Source organism: Miniopterus natalensis, chromosome 12, assembly GCF_054644295.1.
Source record: "Miniopterus natalensis isolate mMinNat1 chromosome 12, mMinNat1.hap1, whole genome shotgun sequence".
NCBI classification, from domain to species: domain Eukaryota; kingdom Metazoa; phylum Chordata; class Mammalia; order Chiroptera; family Miniopteridae; genus Miniopterus; species Miniopterus natalensis.
In genome coordinates this window covers 18325168-18346592 of record NC_142092.1, presented here as the reverse complement: position 1 = coordinate 18346592, position 21425 = coordinate 18325168, and the positions used below count along the sequence as shown (strand labels likewise).

General features: G+C 48.5%; 2 protein-coding genes across 2 annotated transcripts; both read left to right on the top strand.

Moving 5' to 3' along the window:
• Positions 1-525: 525 nt before the first annotated feature.
• Positions 526-1128, top strand: LOC148091785 (interferon omega-1-like). The gene has a single exon (XM_087823127.1). The coding sequence runs from the start codon at positions 526-528 to the stop codon at positions 1126-1128; it is 603 nt and encodes a 200-aa protein (XP_087679253.1).
• A 12190-nt stretch (positions 1129-13318) lies between these two features.
• Positions 13319-13921, top strand: LOC148091784 (interferon omega-1-like). The gene has a single exon (XM_087823125.1). It carries the CDS (start codon positions 13319-13321, stop codon positions 13919-13921), a length of 603 nt encoding a protein of 200 aa, XP_087679251.1.
• The last annotated feature ends 7504 nt before the right edge of the window (positions 13922-21425 follow it).

Genomic DNA, 21425 nt, shown 5'->3' with positions numbered 1-21425 from the left:
AGGCCCCTTGCTGGGACGGAGCCCACAGCCAGGGCATGTGCCATACCAAGAACTGAACGAGGACCTGCTGCTTTATAAGTGGACACTCAACCACTCAGACAACCCAGCTGGGCTCAAGGCCACATCTTGTTGCTAATAGAGAAGAGCAATATATGTAATAAAGTATATACATGAGAATGTTCACATGTGGGAGTATTTACACACCTACATACACTTCTGCTTTTAGGACTAAGAATTTTCTCATTTGACCGATATGTATCCTCTTGGATGGACACATCTGAAATCTAGTGTGAAAATTACAACGGCAAAACCAATAGTGTAGAGTGATGACATCCTCTTAGACCACAAGGAGAACTCAAATGAAAGTAAAAAAAAGGAAGGGAAAACAGAAAGAAGAGTCTAGAAAGGGAAAACATGCTTCCTATTTAAAGGCCATGCTTAGAAAGAAGGTCACTGGAGGACCTGAGGTCCCAGACTGTTCAGCAGGCGCCCAGCTCAGCAGGCCAGCAGCGCCCTCGCTCGCCCATGGCCCTCCTGCTCTCTCTCCTCTCGGCCCTGCTGCTGCTCAGCTGTGGCCCCGGGGGGTCTCTGGGCTGTCACCTGCCTCAGCACCACGTCCTGCTCAGCGGGGACAACTTAGTGCTTCTGAGCCAAATGAGCACAATGTCCCCTTTCTTGTGTCTCAAGGACAGAAAAGACTTCCGATTCCCCAGGCAAACGGTGGAGGGCCGTGAGGTGCAGGGGGCCCAGGCCGCCACTGTCCTCCACGAGCTGCTCCAGCAGGTCTTCAACCTCTTGCTCACAGCGCCCCCCCCTGCCGCCTGGAACACGACCCTCCTGGGCCAGCTGGGCGCGGGGCTCCACCGGCAGCTGGGGGACCTGCACGCCTGCCTGGGGCAGGGGACGGCCGAGGAGGGCTCGGCCCTGGCGACGCGGGGCCCTGCGCGGGCCTTGAAGAGCTACTTCCAGGGCATCCGGCTCTACCTCAAAGGGAAGGGACACAGCGACTGCGCCTGGGAAGTGGTCAGAGTGGAAGTCATGAGGGCCTTCTCTTCAGCAAGGACCCTGCAGGAAAGGCTGAGCGACAAGGACCGAGACCTGCCTCCTCCTGGAAATGATCCTCGGTGACAAAAGGGCCAGATCACCTTTGCACATGAGTGTTGGGTCATGTCAAAGGCTCTGATTTCTGCTTTAATCAGAGAATGGATTGAACTTTATTCAACAAATGTCTTGTCAGATTAAGCAAGAAAACGTTCGAAAATTCAGTTCCTGGGATATCAGTTCCTAAGAGGTGTCTGCACTAATGTTATTTATTTATTGTTGTTTATTCATTTATGTATTTATTTATTATTAATTTATTTTTTCAATGTACTCATAGTGATATATTCTTATGATCAATATCTGCCTTACCCTGTACTATAATTTCCAAAATTAGTTTACATTTTTATGTTACTGACTTTGCATTTTGCTTTATTTATTAAATTTTTATCAGAGGCATCTTGAGTTCATTAATTCTGAAAAACAAAATGCACATTTTGTTTTATAGAAATCTGTCTCAGAATACTACTTGTCTTTATTATAAATATAAAATTTTTTATATTTAGAGACACAGGAAGGGAGGGGGATAGAGAGATAGAAACATCAATGAGAGAAACATCATCCATTGGCTGCTTCCCGCACACTCCCTAGTGGGGATCGAACCCACAACCTGGGCATATTTTCCTCTATAGAAAGCCTTCTCACAATAGGACTTGTCTTTATTTTAAAAGTAGGTTTTTATTTTTATTTGTAGAGAGAGAGGAGGGAGAGGGATAGAGAGATAGAAACATCAATGAGAGAAACATCATCCATTGGCTGCCTCCTGCACACTCCCTACTGGGGATCGAACCCGCAACCTGGGCATGTGCCCTCACCCAAAATTGAACCGCTGACCTCTTGCTTTATGGGTCAATGCTCAACCGCTGAGACACCCCAGCCAGGCAACAGTGCTTGTCCTTTAAAGTCATTAGGACAGCACTAGTCAGAAAGTGCCTATCAAAAGCTGGAAATTCCAAGGAATTGAGAAGAGTCCTGGAAAACATGGAAGACATTCAGTACTTATGTCAGGGTTGTACTGAGTTCTATTCCATCAGCAAGGAGCAGTGGCAGAAATATCCGAGAGAGGTCGTGTAGGGAGAAGCCGGGAAGATACAGGGCATTTGGTGGCGGATGCTGGCACCCGCTCCTCTTCCTCCCTCCCTGTCCCCAGTCCTGCTTAGTGACTGCATTCACCCCTCATACCATCCCCTCCTGCAGCCTCCTTAGTGCCCGCCCCACGCACGGGTGCTCTGGCTCTGTTGTCGTTTCAGCTTCAAGGTTTCTACTTAAGAGCACAGAGTAAAAGGGAGAGACAAAAACTTGAGTGGCATCTCTATGAATTTAGGTAAATGATACATTTTTTCAGCTTCTTATTGGGAGATCATCCTTTTTGTTCTATGAAGGCATCCAACTGGTTACTTCAGGGTTACTCATATTAGAGAGCACAGTAGCTTTACTCAGTTCAGCTACTTAAATGTCAATCTCACCCCAAAACACCATCCCAGGCACACTCAGAACGTTTGACCAATTATCCCAAACCTCATGGGTCAATCCAACTGACACATACAATTAACAAACACAAGCATCTAAGATAAAGTATTGCTACACCTAGTGGATTGCTAACCAGTACAGCTATAGCCACAGGGACTGTGTGTGAATTATGTCATTTCAACCTGACATGAAGCCCCCCCACGCCCACCGCGGAACATGCTCTGGAAAACCATATGAGTGATTAAGGGTTTAAAGTAAGTTTTCTTTTAGTCAAAATGGTCTTTCCTATATACAAGGAGGAACACCACAGGGTTTATATACAATGTTGGACAATTAAGAACATCCCAGACGTCCATATTATGTGAAATTGCGGGTATCTGAGTGGACACCATGACCCTCCCCCAAGGTGGCTGTGAGTTGTAAGGACACAGCAGGTGCCCACAGTCACCTCTATTGAAGCCCCAAATTCACAGGGTCTATGCCATGCTCACTTGTGCTTCACTCCTCCTCCTAATTCTTGTTTCTCTAGAACACGGGTCATAGATCTGCACCACAGGGGCAGTTCAAACCCCAGGCCCTCCTCTCCCAAGGGTTTCCAGTTGGAGTAGCATCTAAACATCCAGTGCAGACACCTGGGCAGCTGGGCCTTCATGGGGGGACAGCAGCAGCACATCAGAGCTGAGCCAGGCCTGGGGGAGAGGGGAGACCACAGCTCTTCCACCCCCCGGCCCCGCCTTCCTCCTCTCTGTGAAGAGGGGGGAAACAATGGCTCCCCATCTATTCTGTGCTCAAATCTCACCCTGTTCCTTACCAGCTGTGGCCTTCGGGCAAGTCTGTTCTCTGAAACTCCCGCCCTCTATTGCCTTTTGAGACACAATTTAGGAAATAAGATCTTTAAGGGTATGTGTGAAAGCCTCTGAAAAATGTGATGTAGAGGTCAGTGGTCATGCTCCATAAACCAAGTTGTCGTGAATCAAACTGTTTTCCGACTGTCATCTTCTCCACAGCATTGCGTATTGGTTAAAGAATGACTGAGGCTGTGGCCTGTTCGGCTCAGAGGATAGCGCGGGGTCCCCTGCATCCCGAGTTCCACTGTGAGAAAAGGGCAGGTACCTGGCCCTCAAGTTCAATCCCAGGTGGGGAAGCAACAAATCATGTTCCTCTCACATGGAATTTCTCTCCTCTCTTTGTCTCCCTCCCTCCCTCCCTCTTTCCTCCTTTCTACTCTCTCTAAAAAAGTCAATGGAAAAATATCCATTGTTAATCAGGGGGTGATTAACAACAACAGAAGAATGTGATTCTGCACCCAGAGCTGGGGCTTGGCACCAACTCTATTGAACAGCAGTGGGACCTTGACAAATAAGGTACACACTTGTGCTCCTGGCTTTCCTCCTCTTCGCTGTGGGGACAATTATAGTATTTTTTCATAGGACTTTTGTCAGGGTTGAAGCAGTAAATACACACACAGAGCATGTCAGTGTGCCTGGCGGAAACAATCGCCACAGAGGGCACTCCGCAGAGAGGAGCCAGGAGAGCTGGTTGAGGTGGTGACTAGAAGGCAACCCCAGGGAGGCTGCTAGGTCCCGGGCAAACCATTTTTGCTTGTTTATGGTTTTGGGTTCTACATGGCTATTAGGTTCACGTACATTCAGTGAATGCATATTCCTTGTGCTGTTTGCTGGGGATACTTGCAGTATCTGTGTATTATACTTCTAAGACACGTGGCATCATTCATTTGGCACCTACCACACGCTAGTTCACACTGTGCCCAGATATTTCAAGTTCAAGTCATACATGACAGAGGTGAAATTGCCATGTACACTTACTCTCAACCCCTTCCTAGGAAGGAAGACCTGCTACCTGTGCTCACAGGACAAATCACACATGCAGAATCACAGACAAGGGGAGTCACGGCCCCATCTGCAGGCATCGCGTATTCATGAGAGAAAGGAATCTGCAAGAAGCAGGATGAGGCTATGGGAAAGACATGCTTGTGTTTGGTTCCCCCCAGATTAGAATCCTGATAAAATGTGTAAAGCAATTTTTATTCTTTAGTTGGAAAGAATTTAGAGGCCACTTAACCAATTGTTCCCTAAGCAGCACCTGCTCTAAAGATTTGTATCAATCCATCCTTTCACAGTGATCAGTCAGAAAGGGGCAGTGAAATAAGCCCTTTGCTAGACTTCATGTACCAACGTCAGTGAATTTTAGCAAATTTCAGCATCACAAGAGTCAAAATATTTTTCCTTAATTCCTGACTTTTCCTGTCATCTTATTAATGAAGAGAAACAGCCCGCTTTTTTTTCCTGGTCCGAAACTATTTTATTTATTTTCCTATCACCCCTGAGTAGGCCAGGCAGAGAACGTTTTTGTTTTGCAACTTAACATGCCCAGCAAAAGATATTCTTAAGGCAGTAGGACATACTTTCTGCTTTCTTAGTACACCTACATACTCTCTCATATAAAAGCTTCACTTTCTGACAAAATCGGTCTGTGGCTCCTGAATTGAAATAACATTACACTTTCATTTCCTCTTCAAAACAATGGAGACAGCTTTCCTAGTGATCACACAGGAAATGTACAGATTACATAAAATGATAACTGCAAATTACAAGTTGAGAATCAGAACACAGGGAATGAGAGTTGGCTCTCGGATTTACCTAACATGCAATAATCTGAATGGTGCCCATTCCACCTGCCGTAGTCGGGCCCAGCGGGGCTCTGACTGCACCTTCTTTAACACTCTGGGGTGAGCCTGTTGAGCTTCCCCGGCCAATCGCAACTCTAGGAGGGGGACTGTCTGTAGGACTGTGTAGGAACAGAGTCCCAGTTTCAACCCTTAGATCCCTCCCTGCCACATAATTGAGAGAAATCTTAGACTACATTTTGCAGAGAACCAACAAGGAAGAAAGTTTCCTGACAAAACACTGCTGTTTTGTGAATGGCAGAAAGGAGCTAAACAATCCCTCTTTCCTCACATTCAGAATATCTCTGGGGATATTATTTGAAGGCAATGATGACATAAAAAAGTGGTAAAGAACAGGAAAATGGTTACACACACCAAAAAAGAGTTGGGTGGTGATGATGATAAGAAATGAGACATAACTAGGTTTATACCTGTCGAAGATCAAAACACTAATTCAAAAGCTAACTCCTGGGCCACTCACACAGAATTGAAGATAGCATCACACCTACGCAATGAAGACAAAAGTCGCTCGCATGCCATACTAAGAAATGAAAATCAGCAGACAAGTATCTATGATGAACAAAATATAAAATTTTAAACATATGAAATGACGTTCCCCTATTTTTAGAGAGAGTGGACGGGAGGAAAGGAAGGGGCAGGAGAACGGGAGAAAGAGAGAGAGAAACATTGTTGTGAGAGCGACACATGGACTGGCTGCCTCCCGCAAGCCAAAACCCACCCCGCAACCCGTGGATGCGCCCCGACCTGCAGTCAAAGCCCAGGCCCTTCGGTGCGTGGGCTCACGCTCTCCCCGCTGAACCCCAACGACCAGGGGGCTAATTTTCATTTTGCACACAGCACTCACCGCGGGGTAATGTGAAAGACGTTTAAGCAACGGGAAACTGAATGAAAAGTGTTCAAGATTCCCGGCCCCGGCCCGGTGGCTGCGTTGGTGGGAGCGTCATCTGTACAGCAAATGCTGCGGGTTAGATTCTTGGTCAAGGACCGCACCCAGGCTGCAGGGTCAGCTGGGATGGGACAGGGGGCAACACATCCCTGCTTCTCCCTCACATCACCCTCTCCTCCCCCCCTCCTCTCTCTCTCTCCAATCCAAACACAAATATTCTCAGGGGAAGATCCAAAACAAAAGACAAGAAAGGACCTTCTGGGGAGGGCTGTGCACAGGCTGACGGAGACTCAGTCTTCACACTGAGGATGAGTGGGGTCTGTGTGTTGTTGGGAAGGGGGGCTCCCTGATTCTCTGGCAGAGCAGCTACAGGACGCCTGGCCCCTGCCCCCTGCTCCTCTGCACCCCACTCTTCCCATTCCATGTCCCAACTGTTTCCTGGCCGCCGGGTGGAGGCGCCCAGCCCGCTGACCCCCCGCCGCCTCCTCCACCTGCGCCCCGGGTGCGCTGCTCCCTGGTCCTTTGTGGTCTCCAGCCACCGATTTCCCTTCAAGGGGAGAAAGTGGCACTTCAGAGCGAAGCTCAGGGGCAGTTCTAGGTTTTGCAGAAACTCCTAAGAGGCTGTGTTTTCTGCTGAGGAGCGCTTTCTGAACCGAGGAATGCCCCTGCTACACTGCTGTCACCATGGCTGTGAGGGACTGAAAGCAGGTCCATTTGATTTTGAACCATTAACACATTTACACAGGAACACAGCCACCTATCGGCCAACGCAGCAAAGACATCCACCCAGGCTGCAGAGGGCAGGCTTCTTTCTGTTCCAGGCAAAGAAGTCTGGTGCCTTCCACCTACTTCTTCAAGCAGCAAAGAGGCCCTGTCCTGGAAAGAACTGGCCCCAGGACTTGACTAAGCCCACTTCCTTAGCTTTTGTGTCTTAGAGAAGGAAATGACGCCCCACTTCAGGCGGGGCATCCACTCTTGGGGCAGTGTGCTGCTGCAGGGAGACAAGCAGTCAGAATGTTTCTCTTTTCTTTTTTTAAAAGAAATTATTACTTATTGATTTTACAGAGAGGAAAGGGGAAAGAGAGAGAAATATCAACTGTTGTTCCACTGATTTATGCATTCATTGGTTGAGCCCTGTGTGTGTCCTACTGGGGTTCAAACCCACAACCTTGGGGTGTGGGATCGGCATTCTAACCAACTGGACTGCGCGGAAGGTTTATGGTCCGTGTTGCCAGGTGGGCACCTAACCGGCTATGTCAGACGGTAGAAAACGAAAAATTCGATTTATTGAGGGAAAGGGGTGGGGGGTGGGATATCCAAAGGGAAGGGCTACACCGCCCTGAGCCAAAGGCTATTGGGTCCATGATGTCAGCAAAAACATACCTGGGACAGTTAAACAAGAGAGAAGTGGGCCTTGGAGACAGGCAGGTTCGGGGACCTTGGGCAACAGGTTCTGGGGGTAAGGCTGAGAGTAGCTGCGACTACCCATTGCTCCCTTAGTTGCATGTCTCCTAGGGTCCCCTCAGAGGGATGGAGATGGTGCTGGGGGGGAAAAGACCTGGGTCCTTTGTCCTGAGCATATTTCTCTTTCTTGCAGGCACAGGCATGTTACTGGAGGCCTCAGGGAAGCATCTCAATACAATATATTCATCAACTTCCCAGGTGTGCTCTTGCAGGGTCCGTTCTCCACTGACTGGTCCCTGTCAGGGCGGGGGTCTTAGTCAGTGTATCTACTCCTGAGGTTTTGCTCTTCATATGGGCCTGGCCTGAAATGCAACTGAGGCCTAGATGTTATCTTTCGGGAAGAATGCTCAGGGGGGTCTTAAACTGAGTGACCAGCAATATGCTAGGCGGGAGAGATTACCCTGGGGACAAGGTTCTTGTTTTCCCAGTTTACCCTTACTAGGCACCAGGGATTCCTGCCCTGCCCTGCCCTGCCCTGGTGAGTCTCGGTAGCCACATTCTCTGTACCTGGCCCAGCTAACAATGTGTTTCTTGCTTGCAGGCTGCGCAGCTCGCAGAGCCCTCAACATCCTCATTTCCTTTACAGTCCTGTAGGCCACTTGCAGGTTCCCAAGTGGCCTTTGTGGGTGTGGGGAAGCAAGGGGAATCCGGAAAGACCTCCCGTTTGAAGGTCCATTAGCTCTTTCTCAAAAGTAAGTTGGCAGCTTTTCAAATTCATTCCCCTATTTAGATGTTGTTTGACCTTAGAATGAGGAGAAAATTCTTACTGTCACTTTGGGTAATGACTCCGCTTGCATGCCTTCCACCTTGACTGAGTGGTAGGAGAGATGACACCCTAAAGGACTTTCAGAGAATAGAACTGCTGGGAACTGAGAGCCTGAGGAGTATCTGTCTGGCCCCAACTGAGAAGTGCCTGTGAGTTGCTCAGGCAGCTCTCTCAAAGCTCTGCCTCGGGGTGCAGGCCCCATCTTTACATTGCTTCTTCCCAGGTGATGGCTTAAAGGGCTCTGGTTGACATGGCACAGGATTTGTGTGCCTTGCATTTGCTCCTTCCCCTAGTACTTGTGGGGACGACGCAGGAGCAGCAGTAAAAGGACTATTCTGGATTCACATGGCTCTGCCTTTGGGATTGCCCAACAGCTTTCCAATGTTATGATTCCTTCCATTCTTTGGTTTCTGGCTGTTGTTTTTACACTGAAACTTTGTGGTTTCGGGTTGGTGGGTTGTTGGCTTTTTTTCATGATACTTCCCGGGTGAAAAAATTTAAAGTTGTGTTCCGTTCTGCCACCTTGCCCTGAAAATCTCTGTAGCCATACATGGATTCATATTCAGAGTTCTTAAATATTGGAAGTTGTTGGGAGATCCAGCAGCAAGGCGGGAGGGCTGGGCGAGTGACAGTGAGCCCTGAGCCAACTGCAGGCCTCACACAGGTCCTGCACTGGAGCCTGACCTATCTCAGGCGTGAGAAGGTAGAGCTGGTGCCCAGATTTGGGCTGTGAGGGAAATCGGTGTAGCACCCGCTTGAAGTGTTCCCCAAGAGATGAGGAGACCTTGTTCTTGTCCCCTTGAGGGAAAGATTTCAATCGAGAGACAAAGCGTAAAAAAAAAGTGAGAATTTATTGACAATACACTCCAGCTAAGGAGCAGGTCAACCAGTGAGACAGTGACTGCAACTCCTGGGTTATAGGGGTTAAATGAGGGATTTTCTGGGAGGACACTTTCATTGGCATCTCAGATGATTGACTAACAGGAAAGGGTTAAGCACCGGGGGGTGGGGGTTGTCAAAATCACAGTGCCAATTTTATTATAATTAGTGGCACTGAGGCCATGCCAGCTTCTTCTGAGCTTGTGGGCCAGGAACTCTCTGACTCTGAGCATGCCCACAGGCAGTGGGCAGGCTGCTGGGCCGCCCATAGAGGGGCATCTGAAAGCCAGGTTGGCAGGGCCCCTGTGCGGGCCCCAGGGCAGGACCCGCCCTAGCCGCTCCTGTCTAACTCCCTGCTACCAGAAGCAGCAGCACATTTCCAGTGTCCAGGGCCAGAGTGTGAAGGTGGCCGCTCCTCCACCCTCCCTGCCAGCTGATCCCTGGGCTGCAGCTGTGAAGACCCCCTGATGCCCAGCGCCTCACACAGACTCAGCAAAGACAGGGAGCGGGGTCCACACTTGAACGGGAAGAACCCAGGAGCTCACCCTGCCCCTTTAGGCAGCTCCACCTCCGAATCCAACAGGCGGGAGCTGCACCCCTGCGGGACTCACTCTGGCTCAAAAACAAGACAGAGCACGTGGAGGAGCAGACAGAGGCTGAAAGTCAGCAGCAGCTGAGACCAGGGAAGAAGGGAGACAGTTAGAGCCTGGACAGGCACCAGCGGCTTTCCAGTGGCTGCTCCAGTCTGCACTCCACCAGCAGGGTGCTAAAGTTCCCTTTTCTCCACATCCTGGCCAGCACTTGTCACTTGAAGAATTGTGGATGATCGTCATTATGACAGGTGCCAGGTGACATCTCATTGTTGTTTTAAATTGCATCTCTCTGAGGATTAGTGACTCTGAACATTTTTCCACATGCCTCTTGGCCATCTGTATGTCCACTTTGGAGACGCATCTATTTAGGTGCTTGGCTCATTTTTTAATTGGATTGTTTGTCTCCTTTTTGTGAAGATGTCTGAGCTCCTGATACATTTTGGAAACTCACCCCTTATCAGATCTATCACTGGCAAACATGTTCTCCCATACAGCGGGCTCCCTTTTCCTTTTGTTGATGGTTTCTTTCGCTCTGCAGAAGCTTTTTACATTTTTATGCACCCCTATGTTCTCAGCAGCACAGTTTACAACAGATAAGATCTGGAAACAGCCCAAGCGCCCATCAGTAGGTGAGTGGATAAAGAAGCTGTGGCACAGAAGGATCTGTTACCCTTTGGGACAGCATGGATGGAACTGCAGACTCTCATGCTAGGTGAAATACGCCAGGCAGAGAAAGACAAGTATCACATGAACTCACTCATATGTGGAATCTAATGAACAAAATAAACTGAAGAACAAAATAGATACAGAGACATAGAACCATGGAGCAGTCTGATGAATTTCTGAGGAAAGGCTGGCTGGGGGAGTGGAGGGGAGACAGATTAAGAAAAGAACTTAGATGCATATACGCAAAAGCCATGGACACACACAACACTGCGGGGAAGGCCTGGGGGGGCAGGATGCTGGGTGGAGGGGTGCAGTGAGGGAAAAAGTCGGACTACTGTAACACTTTCAACAGTAAAGATAAATTTAAAATGAATAAAGAAAGAAATAACATAGCTCCATCCTTATTATTTAGATTAAGAACCGTTCATTTTAGGATCATCCAACTCTCTTTCTCTTAATTCTGGATTCCTCAAGGAAATCTTTTCATTGCCTGAGGGGATTTATCAACTAGATGAAGCCCTCAGGCCAGGGTTAATATCCACCTTGAGGGTCGGGGTTGCCAGTGCCTCGAGAGTTGGTGACTGGGACTCTTCCCTTCTGTCCTCAGAGCTGGTGCCATGAGGATTAAATGAAAGGGAAATGAGGGGCTGGTCACTGACCAGGGGGCCTCTTGGAGCCTCTGGCCCAGACAGCCAGTTCCTGCCTTTGGGGGCTCAGCACTGGCCTCCGTCCTTCCCTCTGCCATGGCACCAGGGCCTCAAGTGGGCTACAGAGAATTTTGCCAACTTACACTTGGTCATTTTGTCAGCACAAAGGTCCCTTCCCTTCTTTCACTTCTGTGACATCCAGGATTATATTTGTTTTATTTCCCCCCACAAACAACTGCCAGTTTTGCTTCCTGGGAAAGTTGAACTGAAAAATCTGAAATCTTGAAAACTTAGAGAAAAACAGTGAAGCGCCTCTGCCTTTCTTTTCCGTCCCTTCGTATGAGCCTCAGGATGAAGGAGGAAGTAATGCCAGAGGAGCAAGACAGACCACAACCAGAAGACCTCTCTGAGGAACTATGCTGTCACTGAAATTAAAATGAAACACAGCGAGTCAGGAGGGGAAAGGAGGCTCTTTCTCCCTGACCTAGCAGCCTGGGCCTCACTGCCCTCCACTCTGAGCATGGGGCAGAGATGGACCAACAGAGAAGCCCCAGGAAACTCACAGACTCGATGAACAGCTGGAGTTCACCACTTTCTGTTCTACAATTTTCCATTGAGGGACGGCACTGAATGTCCTGTGCTCAGCTAACAAACTTTGAGCATGTTTTCAATAATTTAACTGAAGAATTTAACAATGATACCTGTACTGGGCAAATAAAAATGATTGGCCTTCTAAAGTTAAAATACATGCAATTGGATCACTAATTCCTCTACCTAAAAAGACAAAATAAACTTTTGCTCACAGCGTTTAGGTCTATAGATTTCCTGCTATCTGGGTAATGGCTCTGAGAGCAGGAGGCCACCACTGAGAACCAGGGTCCTTCACACAAACACTTCAGGGAGCAGGGCTAGGAGCCTGACAGACTGTTTTGCAGCAAAGACACAAGCCTCTCCACTTCGAGGGAAGCATAAAGACCTCACAATGGGGTCAGTCTGCCCTCCGGGAGTGAGTCCAGGAGTGTTTGCGTTGAGGACACTCTGTGATTTGAGAGGGAAGCGGTTACTAGAGCTCGTATCAAACTTGTGAATGAGGTGGTGCTGGGAAAACCTATCTTGATATTAGAATCTCCCCAAGGGCATCACCAGCCAAGAAAGAAGATTCCTGCTGTGGAGACTGGCACAGTCTGAGGAACCTGAAGGACCAGTTACAAAACGCTGGAAAGAAGTGGCACTGTGGATAGAAGTCCTGACCTAGTGGCCCCCTGACACATAAACACATAGACCTGCATGAATGAGAGCCAGAGGGAACAGAAACATCCCAGACACTGGTTCACTTCAAATCTCAGCCTCTGCTGTGAATGAAACAGTAAACAAAACCCAGTCCTTGGTTCTAAGGAGCTTATTTACCATACATGGTCCGATAAGTTCCTGACAAAATACACACCCAGGGCTGAGGGAGCCTGGCTCCATATGTAAAGGAAGGAGGCCACAAATGTTGCCCACATTCAAGCCAACTGCCTCTATTATATTCTTTTATTGATTTCAGAGAGAAGAAGGGGAGTGAGAGACAGAGAGAAACTTCAATGATAAGAGGATCCTTGATCTGCTGCCTCCTGCAGGCCCCTTGCTGGGACGGAGCCCACAGCCAGGGCATGTGCCATACCAAGAACTGAACGAGGACCTGCTGCTTTATAAGTGGACACTCAACCACTCAGACAACCCAGCTGGGCTCAAGGCCACATCTTGTTGCTAATAGAGAAGAGCAATATATGTAATAAAGTATATACATGAGAATGTTCACATGTGGGAGTATTTACACACCTACATACACTTCTGCTTTTAGGACTAAGAATTTTCTCATTTGACCGATATGTATCCTCTTGGATGGACACATCTGAAATCTAGTGTGAAAATTACAACGGCAAAACCAATAGTGTAGAGTGATGACATCCTCTTAGACCACAAGGAGAACTCAAATGAAAGTAAAAAAAAGGAAGGGAAAACAGAAAGAAGAGTCTAGAAAGGGAAAACATGCTTCCTATTTAAAGGCCATGCTTAGAAAGAAGGTCACTGGAGGACCTGAGGTCCCAGACTGTTCAGCAGGCGCCCAGCTCAGCAGGCCAGCAGCGCCCTCGCTCGCCCATGGCCCTCCTGCTCTCTCTCCTCTCGGCCCTGCTGCTGCTCAGCTGTGGCCCCGGGGGGTCTCTGGGCTGTCACCTGCCTCAGCACCACGTCCTGCTCAGCGGGGACAACTTAGTGCTTCTGAGCCAAATGAGCACAATGTCCCCTTTCTTGTGTCTCAAGGACAGAAAAGACTTCCGATTCCCCAGGCAAACGGTGGAGGGCCGTGAGGTGCAGGGGGCCCAGGCCGCCACTGTCCTCCACGAGCTGCTCCAGCAGGTCTTCAACCTCTTGCTCACAGCGCCCCCCCCTGCCGCCTGGAACACGACCCTCCTGGGCCAGCTGGGCGCGGGGCTCCACCGGCAGCTGGGGGACCTGCACGCCTGCCTGGGGCAGGGGACGGCCGAGGAGGGCTCGGCCCTGGCGACGCGGGGCCCTGCGCGGGCCTTGAAGAGCTACTTCCAGGGCATCCGGCTCTACCTCAAAGGGAAGGGACACAGCGACTGCGCCTGGGAAGTGGTCAGAGTGGAAGTCATGAGGGCCTTCTCTTCAGCAAGGACCCTGCAGGAAAGGCTGAGCGACAAGGACCGAGACCTGCCTCCTCCTGGAAATGATCCTCGGTGACAAAAGGGCCAGATCACCTTTGCACATGAGTGTTGGGTCATGTCAAAGGCTCTGATTTCTGCTTTAATCAGAGAATGGATTGAACTTTATTCAACAAATGTCTTGTCAGATTAAGCAAGAAAACGTTCGAAAATTCAGTTCCTGGGATATCAGTTCCTAAGAGGTGTCTGCACTAATGTTATTTATTTATTGTTGTTTATTCATTTATGTATTTATTTATTATTAATTTATTTTTTCAATGTACTCATAGTGATATATTCTTATGATCAATATCTGCCTTACCCTGTACTATAATTTCCAAAATTAGTTTACATTTTTATGTTACTGACTTTGCATTTTGCTTTATTTATTAAATTTTTATCAGAGGCATCTTGAGTTCATTAATTCTGAAAAACAAAATGCACATTTTGTTTTATAGAAATCTGTCTCAGAATACTACTTGTCTTTATTATAAATATAAAATTTTTTATATTTAGAGACACAGGAAGGGAGGGGGATAGAGAGATAGAAACATCAATGAGAGAAACATCATCCATTGGCTGCTTCCCGCACACTCCCTAGTGGGGATCGAACCCACAACCTGGGCATATTTTCCTCTATAGAAAGCCTTCTCACAATAGGACTTGTCTTTATTTTAAAAGTAGGTTTTTATTTTTATTTGTAGAGAGAGAGGAGGGAGAGGGATAGAGAGATAGAAACATCAATGAGAGAAACATCATCCATTGGCTGCCTCCTGCACACTCCCTACTGGGGATCGAACCCGCAACCTGGGCATGTGCCCTCACCCAAAATTGAACCGCTGACCTCTTGCTTTATGGGTCAATGCTCAACCGCTGAGACACCCCAGCCAGGCAACAGTGCTTGTCCTTTAAAGTCATTAGGACAGCACTAGTCAGAAAGTGCCTATCAAAAGCTGGAAATTCCAAGGAATTGAGAAGAGTCCTGGAAAACATGGAAGACATTCAGTACTTATGTCAGGGTTGTACTGAGTTCTATTCCATCAGCAAGGAGCAGTGGCAGAAATATCCGAGAGAGGTCGTGTAGGGAGAAGCCGGGAAGATACAGGGCATTTGGTGGCGGATGCTGGCACCCGCTCCTCTTCCTCCCTCCCTGTCCCCAGTCCTGCTTAGTGACTGCATTCACCCCTCATACCATCCCCTCCTGCAGCCTCCTTAGTGCCCGCCCCACGCACGGGTGCTCTGGCTCTGTTGTCGTTTCAGCTTCAAGGTTTCTACTTAAGAGCACAGAGTAAAAGGGAGAGACAAAAACTTGAGTGGCATCTCTATGAATTTAGGTAAATGATACATTTTTTCAGCTTCTTATTGGGAGATCATCCTTTTTGTTCTATGAAGGCATCCAACTGGTTACTTCAGGGTTACTCATATTAGAGAGCACAGTAGCTTTACTCAGTTCAGCTACTTAAATGTCAATCTCACCCCAAAACACCATCCCAGGCACACTCAGAACGTTTGACCAATTATCCCAAACCTCATGGGTCAATCCAACTGACACATACAATTAACAAACACAAGCATCTAAGATAAAGTATTGCTACACCTAGTGGATTGCTAACCAGTACAGCTATAGCCACAGGGACTGTGTGTGAATTATGTCATTTCAACCTGACATGAAGCCCCCCCACGCCCACCGCGGAACATGCTCTGGAAAACCATATGAGTGATTAAGGGTTTAAAGTAAGTTTTCTTTTAGTCAAAATGGTCTTTCCTATATACAAGGAGGAACACCACAGGGTTTATATACAATGTTGGACAATTAAGAACATCCCAGACGTCCATATTATGTGAAATTGCGGGTATCTGAGTGGACACCATGACCCTCCCCCAAGGTGGCTGTGAGTTGTAAGGACACAGCAGGTGCCCACAGTCACCTCTATTGAAGCCCCAAATTCACAGGGTCTATGCCATGCTCACTTGTGCTTCACTCCTCCTCCTAATTCTTGTTTCTCTAGAACACGGGTCATAGATCTGCACCACAGGGGCAGTTCAAACCCCAGGCCCTCCTCTCCCAAGGGTTTCCAGTTGGAGTAGCATCTAAACACCCAGTGCAGACACCTGGGCAGCTGGGCCTTCATGGGGGGACAGCAGCAGCACATCAGAGCTGAGCCAGGCCTGGGGGAGAGGGGAGACCACAGCTCTTCCACCCCCCGGCCCCGCCTTCCTCCTCTCTGTGAAGAGGGGGGAAACAATGGCTCCCCATCTATTCTGTGCTCAAATCTCACCCTGTTCCTTACCAGCTGTGGCCTTCGGGTAAGTCTGTTCTCTGAAACTCCCGCCCTCTATTGCCTTTTGAGACACAATTTAGGAAATAAGATCTTTAAGGGTATGTGTGAAAGCCTCTGAAAAATGTGATGTAGAGGTCAGTGGTCATGCTCCATAAACCAAGTTGTCGTGAATCAAACTGTTTTCCGACTGTCATCTTCTCCACAGCATTGCGTATTGGTTAAAGAATGACTGAGGCTGTGGCCTGTTCGGCTCAGAGGATAGCGCGGGGTCCCCTGCATCCCGAGTTCCACTGTGAGAAAAGGGCAGGTACCTGGCCCTCAAGTTCAATCCCAGGTGGGGAAGCAACAAATCATGTTCCTCTCACATGGAATTTCTCTCCTCTCTTTGTCTCCCTCCCTCCCTCCCTCTTTCCTCCTTTCTACTCTCTCTAAAAAAGTCAATGGAAAAATATCCATTGTTAATCAGGGGGTGATTAACAACAACAGAAGAATGTGATTCTGCACCCAGAGCTGGGGCTTGGCACCAACTCTATTGAACAGCAGTGGGACCTTGACAAATAAGGTACACACTTGTGCTCCTGGCTTTCCTCCTCTTCGCTGTGGGGACAATTATAGTATTTTTTCATAGGACTTTTGTCAGGGTTGAAGCAGTAAATACACACACAGAGCATGTCAGTGTGCCTGGCGGAAACAATCGCCACAGAGGGCACTCCGCAGAGAGGAGCCAGGAGAGCTGGTTGAGGTGGTGACTAGAAGGCAACCCCAGGGAGGCTGCTAGGTCCCGGGCAAACCATTTTTGCTTGTTTATGGTTTTGGGTTCTACATGGCTATTAGGTTCACGTACATTCAGTGAATGCATATTCCTTGTGCTGTTTGCTGGGGATACTTGCAGTATCTGTGTATTATACTTCTAAGACACGTGGCATCATTCATTTGGCACCTACCACACGCTAGTTCACACTGTGCCCAGATATTTCAAGTTCAAGTCATACATGACAGAGGTGAAATTGCCATGTACACTTACTCTCAACCCCTTCCTAGGAAGGAAGACCTGCTACCTGTGCTCACAGGACAAATCACACATGCAGAATCACAGACAAGGGGAGTCACGGCCCCATCTGCAGGCATCGCGTATTCATGAGAGAAAGGAATCTGCAAGAAGCAGGATGAGGCTATGGGAAAGACATGCTTGTGTTTGGTTCCCCCCAGATTAGAATCCTGATAAAATGTGTAAAGCAATTTTTATTCTTTAGTTGGAAAGAATTTAGAGGCCACTTAACCAATTGTTCCCTAAGCAGCACCTGCTCTAAAGATTTGTATCAATCCATCCTTTCACAGTGATCAGTCAGAAAGGGGCAGTGAAATAAGCCCTTTGCTAGACTTCATGTACCAACGTCAGTGAATTTTAGCAAATTTCAGCATCACAAGAGTCAAAATATTTTTCCTTAATTCCTGACTTTTCCTGTCATCTTATTAATGAAGAGAAACAGCCCGCTTTTTTTTCCTGGTCCGAAACTATTTTATTTATTTTCCTATCACCCCTGAGTAGGCCAGGCAGAGAACGTTTTTGTTTTGCAACTTAACATGCCCAGCAAAAGATATTCTTAAGGCAGTAGGACATACTTTCTGCTTTCTTAGTACACCTACATACTCTCTCATATAAAAGCTTCACTTTCTGACAAAATCGGTCTGTGGCTCCTGAATTGAAATAACATTACACTTTCATTTCCTCTTCAAAACAATGGAGACAGCTTTCCTAGTGATCACACAGGAAATGTACAGATTACATAAAATGATAACTGCAAATTACAAGTTGAGAATCAGAACACAGGGAATGAGAGTTGGCTCTCGGATTTACCTAACATGCAATAATCTGAATGGTGCCCATTCCACCTGCCGTAGTCGGGCCCAGCGGGGCTCTGACTGCACCTTCTTTAACACTCTGGGGTGAGCCTGTTGAGCTTCCCCGGCCAATGGCAACTCTAGGAGGGGGACTGTCTGTAGGACTGTGTAGGAACAGAGTCCCAGTTTCAACCCTTAGATCCCTCCCTGCCACATAATTGAGAGAAATCTTAGACTACATTTTGCAGAGAACCAACAAGGAAGAAAGTTTCCTGACAAAACACTGCTGTTTTGTGAATGGCAGAAAGGAGCTAAACAATCCCTCTTTCCTCACATTCAGAATATCTCTGGGGATATTATTTGAAGGCAATGATTACATAAAAAAGTGGTAAAGAACAGGAAAATGGTTACACACACCAAAAAAGAGTTGGGTGGTGATGATGATAAGAAATGAGACATAACTAGGTTTATACCTGTCGAAGATCAAAACACTAATTCAAAAGCTAACTCCTGGGCCACTCACACAGAATTGAAGATAGCATCACACCTACGCAATGAAGACAAAAGTCGCTCGCATGCCATACTAAGAAATGAAAATCAGCAGACAAGTATCTATGATGAACAAAATATAAAATTTTAAACATATGAAATGACGTTCCCCTATTTTTAGAGAGAGTGGACGGGAGGAAAGGAAGGGGCAGGAGAACGGGAGAAAGAGAGAGAGAAACATTGTTGTGAGAGCGACACATGGACTGGCTGCCTCCCGCAAGCCAAAACCCACCCCGCAACCCGTGGATGCGCCCCGACCTGCAGTCAAAGCCCAGGCCCTTCGGTGCGTGGGCTCACGCTCTCCCCGCTGAACCCCAACGACCAGGGGGCTAATTTTCATTTTGCACACAGCACTCACCGCGGGGTAATGTGAAAGACGTTTAAGCAACGGGAAACTGAATGAAAAGTGTTCAAGATTCCCGGCCCCGGCCCGGTGGCTGCGTTGGTGGGAGCGTCATCTGTACAGCAAATGCTGCGGGTTAGATTCTTGGTCAAGGACCGCACCCAGGCTGCAGGGTCAGCTGGGATGGGACAGGGGGCAACACATCCCTGCTTCTCCCTCACATCACCCTCTCCTCCCCCCCTCCTCTCTCTCTCTCCAATCCAAACACAAATATTCTCAGGGGAAGATCCAAAACAAAAGACAAGAAAGGACCTTCTGGGGAGGGCTGTGCACAGGCTGACGGAGACTCAGTCTTCACACTGAGGATGAGTGGGGTCTGTGTGTTGTTGGGAAGGGGGGCTCCCTGATTCTCTGGCAGAGCAGCTACAGGACGCCTGGCCCCTGCCCCCTGCTCCTCTGCACCCCACTCTTCCCATTCCATGTCCCAACTGTTTCCTGGCCGCCGGGTGGAGGCGCCCAGCCCGCTGACCCCCCGCCGCCTCCTCCACCTGCGCCCCGGGTGCGCTGCTCCCTGGTCCTTTGTGGTCTCCAGCCACCGATTTCCCTTCAAGGGGAGAAAGTGGCACTTCAGAGCGAAGCTCAGGGGCAGTTCTAGGTTTTGCAGAAACTCCTAAGAGGCTGTGTTTTCTGCTGAGGAGCGCTTTCTGAACCGAGGAATGCCCCTGCTACACTGCTGTCACCATGGCTGTGAGGGACTGAAAGCAGGTCCATTTGATTTTGAACCATTAACACATTTACACAGGAACACAGCCACCTATCGGCCAACGCAGCAAAGACATCCACCCAGGCTGCAGAGGGCAGGCTTCTTTCTGTTCCAGGCAAAGAAGTCTGGTGCCTTCCACCTACTTCTTCAAGCAGCAAAGAGGCCCTGTCCTGGAAAGAACTGGCCCCAGGACTTGACTAAGCCCACTTCCTTAGCTTTTGTGTCTTAGAGAAGGAAATGACGCCCCACTTCAGGCGGGGCATCCACTCTTGGGGCAGTGTGCTGCTGCAGGGAGACAAGCAGTCAGAATGTTTCTCTTTTCTTTTTTTAAAAGAAATTATTACTTATTGATTTTACAGAGAGGAAAGGGGAAAGAGAGAGAAATATCAACTGTTGTTCCACTGATTTATGCATTCATTGGTTGAGCCCTGTGTGTGTCCTACTGGGGTTCAAACCCACAACCTTGGGGTGTGGGATCGGCATTCTAACCAACTGGACTGCGCGGAAGGTTTATGGTCCGTGTTGCCAGGTGGGCACCTAACCGGCTATGTCAGACGGTAGAAAACGAAAAATTCGATTTATTGAGGGAAAGGGGTGGGGGGTGGGATATCCAAAGGGAAGGGCTACACCGCCCTGAGCCAAAGGCTATTGGGTCCATGATGTCAGCAAAAACATACCTGGGACAGTTAAACAAGAGAGAAGTGGGCCTTGGAGACAGGCAGGTTCGGGGACCTTGGGCAACAGGTTCTGGGGGTAAGGCTGAGAGTAGCTGCGACTACCCATTGCTCCCTTAGTTGCATGTCTCCTAGGGTCCCCTCAGAGGGATGGAGATGGTGCTGGGGGGGAAAAGACCTGGGTCCTTTGTCCTGAGCATATTTCTCTTTCTTGCAGGCACAGGCATGTTACTGGAGGCCTCAGGGAAGCATCTCAATACAATATATTCATCAACTTCCCAGGTGTGCTCTTGCAGGGTCCGTTCTCCACTGACTGGTCCCTGTCAGGGCGGGGGTCTTAGTCAGTGTATCTACTCCTGAGGTTTTGCTCTTCATATGGGCCTGGCCTGAAATGCAACTGAGGCCTAGATGTTATCTTTCGGGAAGAATGCTCAGGGGGGTCTTAAACTGAGTGACCAGCAATATGCTAGGCGGGAGAGATTACCCTGGGGACAAGGTTCTTGTTTTCCCAGTTTACCCTTACTAGGCACCAGGGATTACTGCCCTGCCCTGCCCTGCCCTGCCCTGCCCTGGTGAGTCTCGGTAGCCACATTCTCTGTACCTGGCCCAGCTAACAATGTGTTTCTTGCTTGCAGGCTGCGCAGCTCGCAGAGCCCTCAACATCCTCATTTCCTTTACAGTCCTGTAGGCCACTTGCAGGTTCCCAAGTGGCCTTTGTGGGTGTGGGGAAGCAAGGGGAATCCGGAAAGACCTCCCGTTTGAAGGTCCATTAGCTCTTTCTCAAAAGTAAGTTGGCAGCTTTTCAAATTCATTCCCCTATTTAGATGTTGTTTGACCTTAGAATGAGGAGAAAATTCTTACTGTCACTTTGGGTAATGACTCCGCTTGCATGCCTTCCACCTTGACTGAGTGGTAGGAGAGATGACACCCTAAAGGACTTTCAGAGAATAGAACTGCTGGGAACTGAGAGCCTGAGGAGTATCTGTCTGGCCCCAACTGAGAAGTGCCTGTGAGTTGCTCAGGCAGCTCTCTCAAAGCTCTGCCTCGGGGTGCAGGCCCCATCTTTACATTGCTTCTTCCCAGGTGATGGC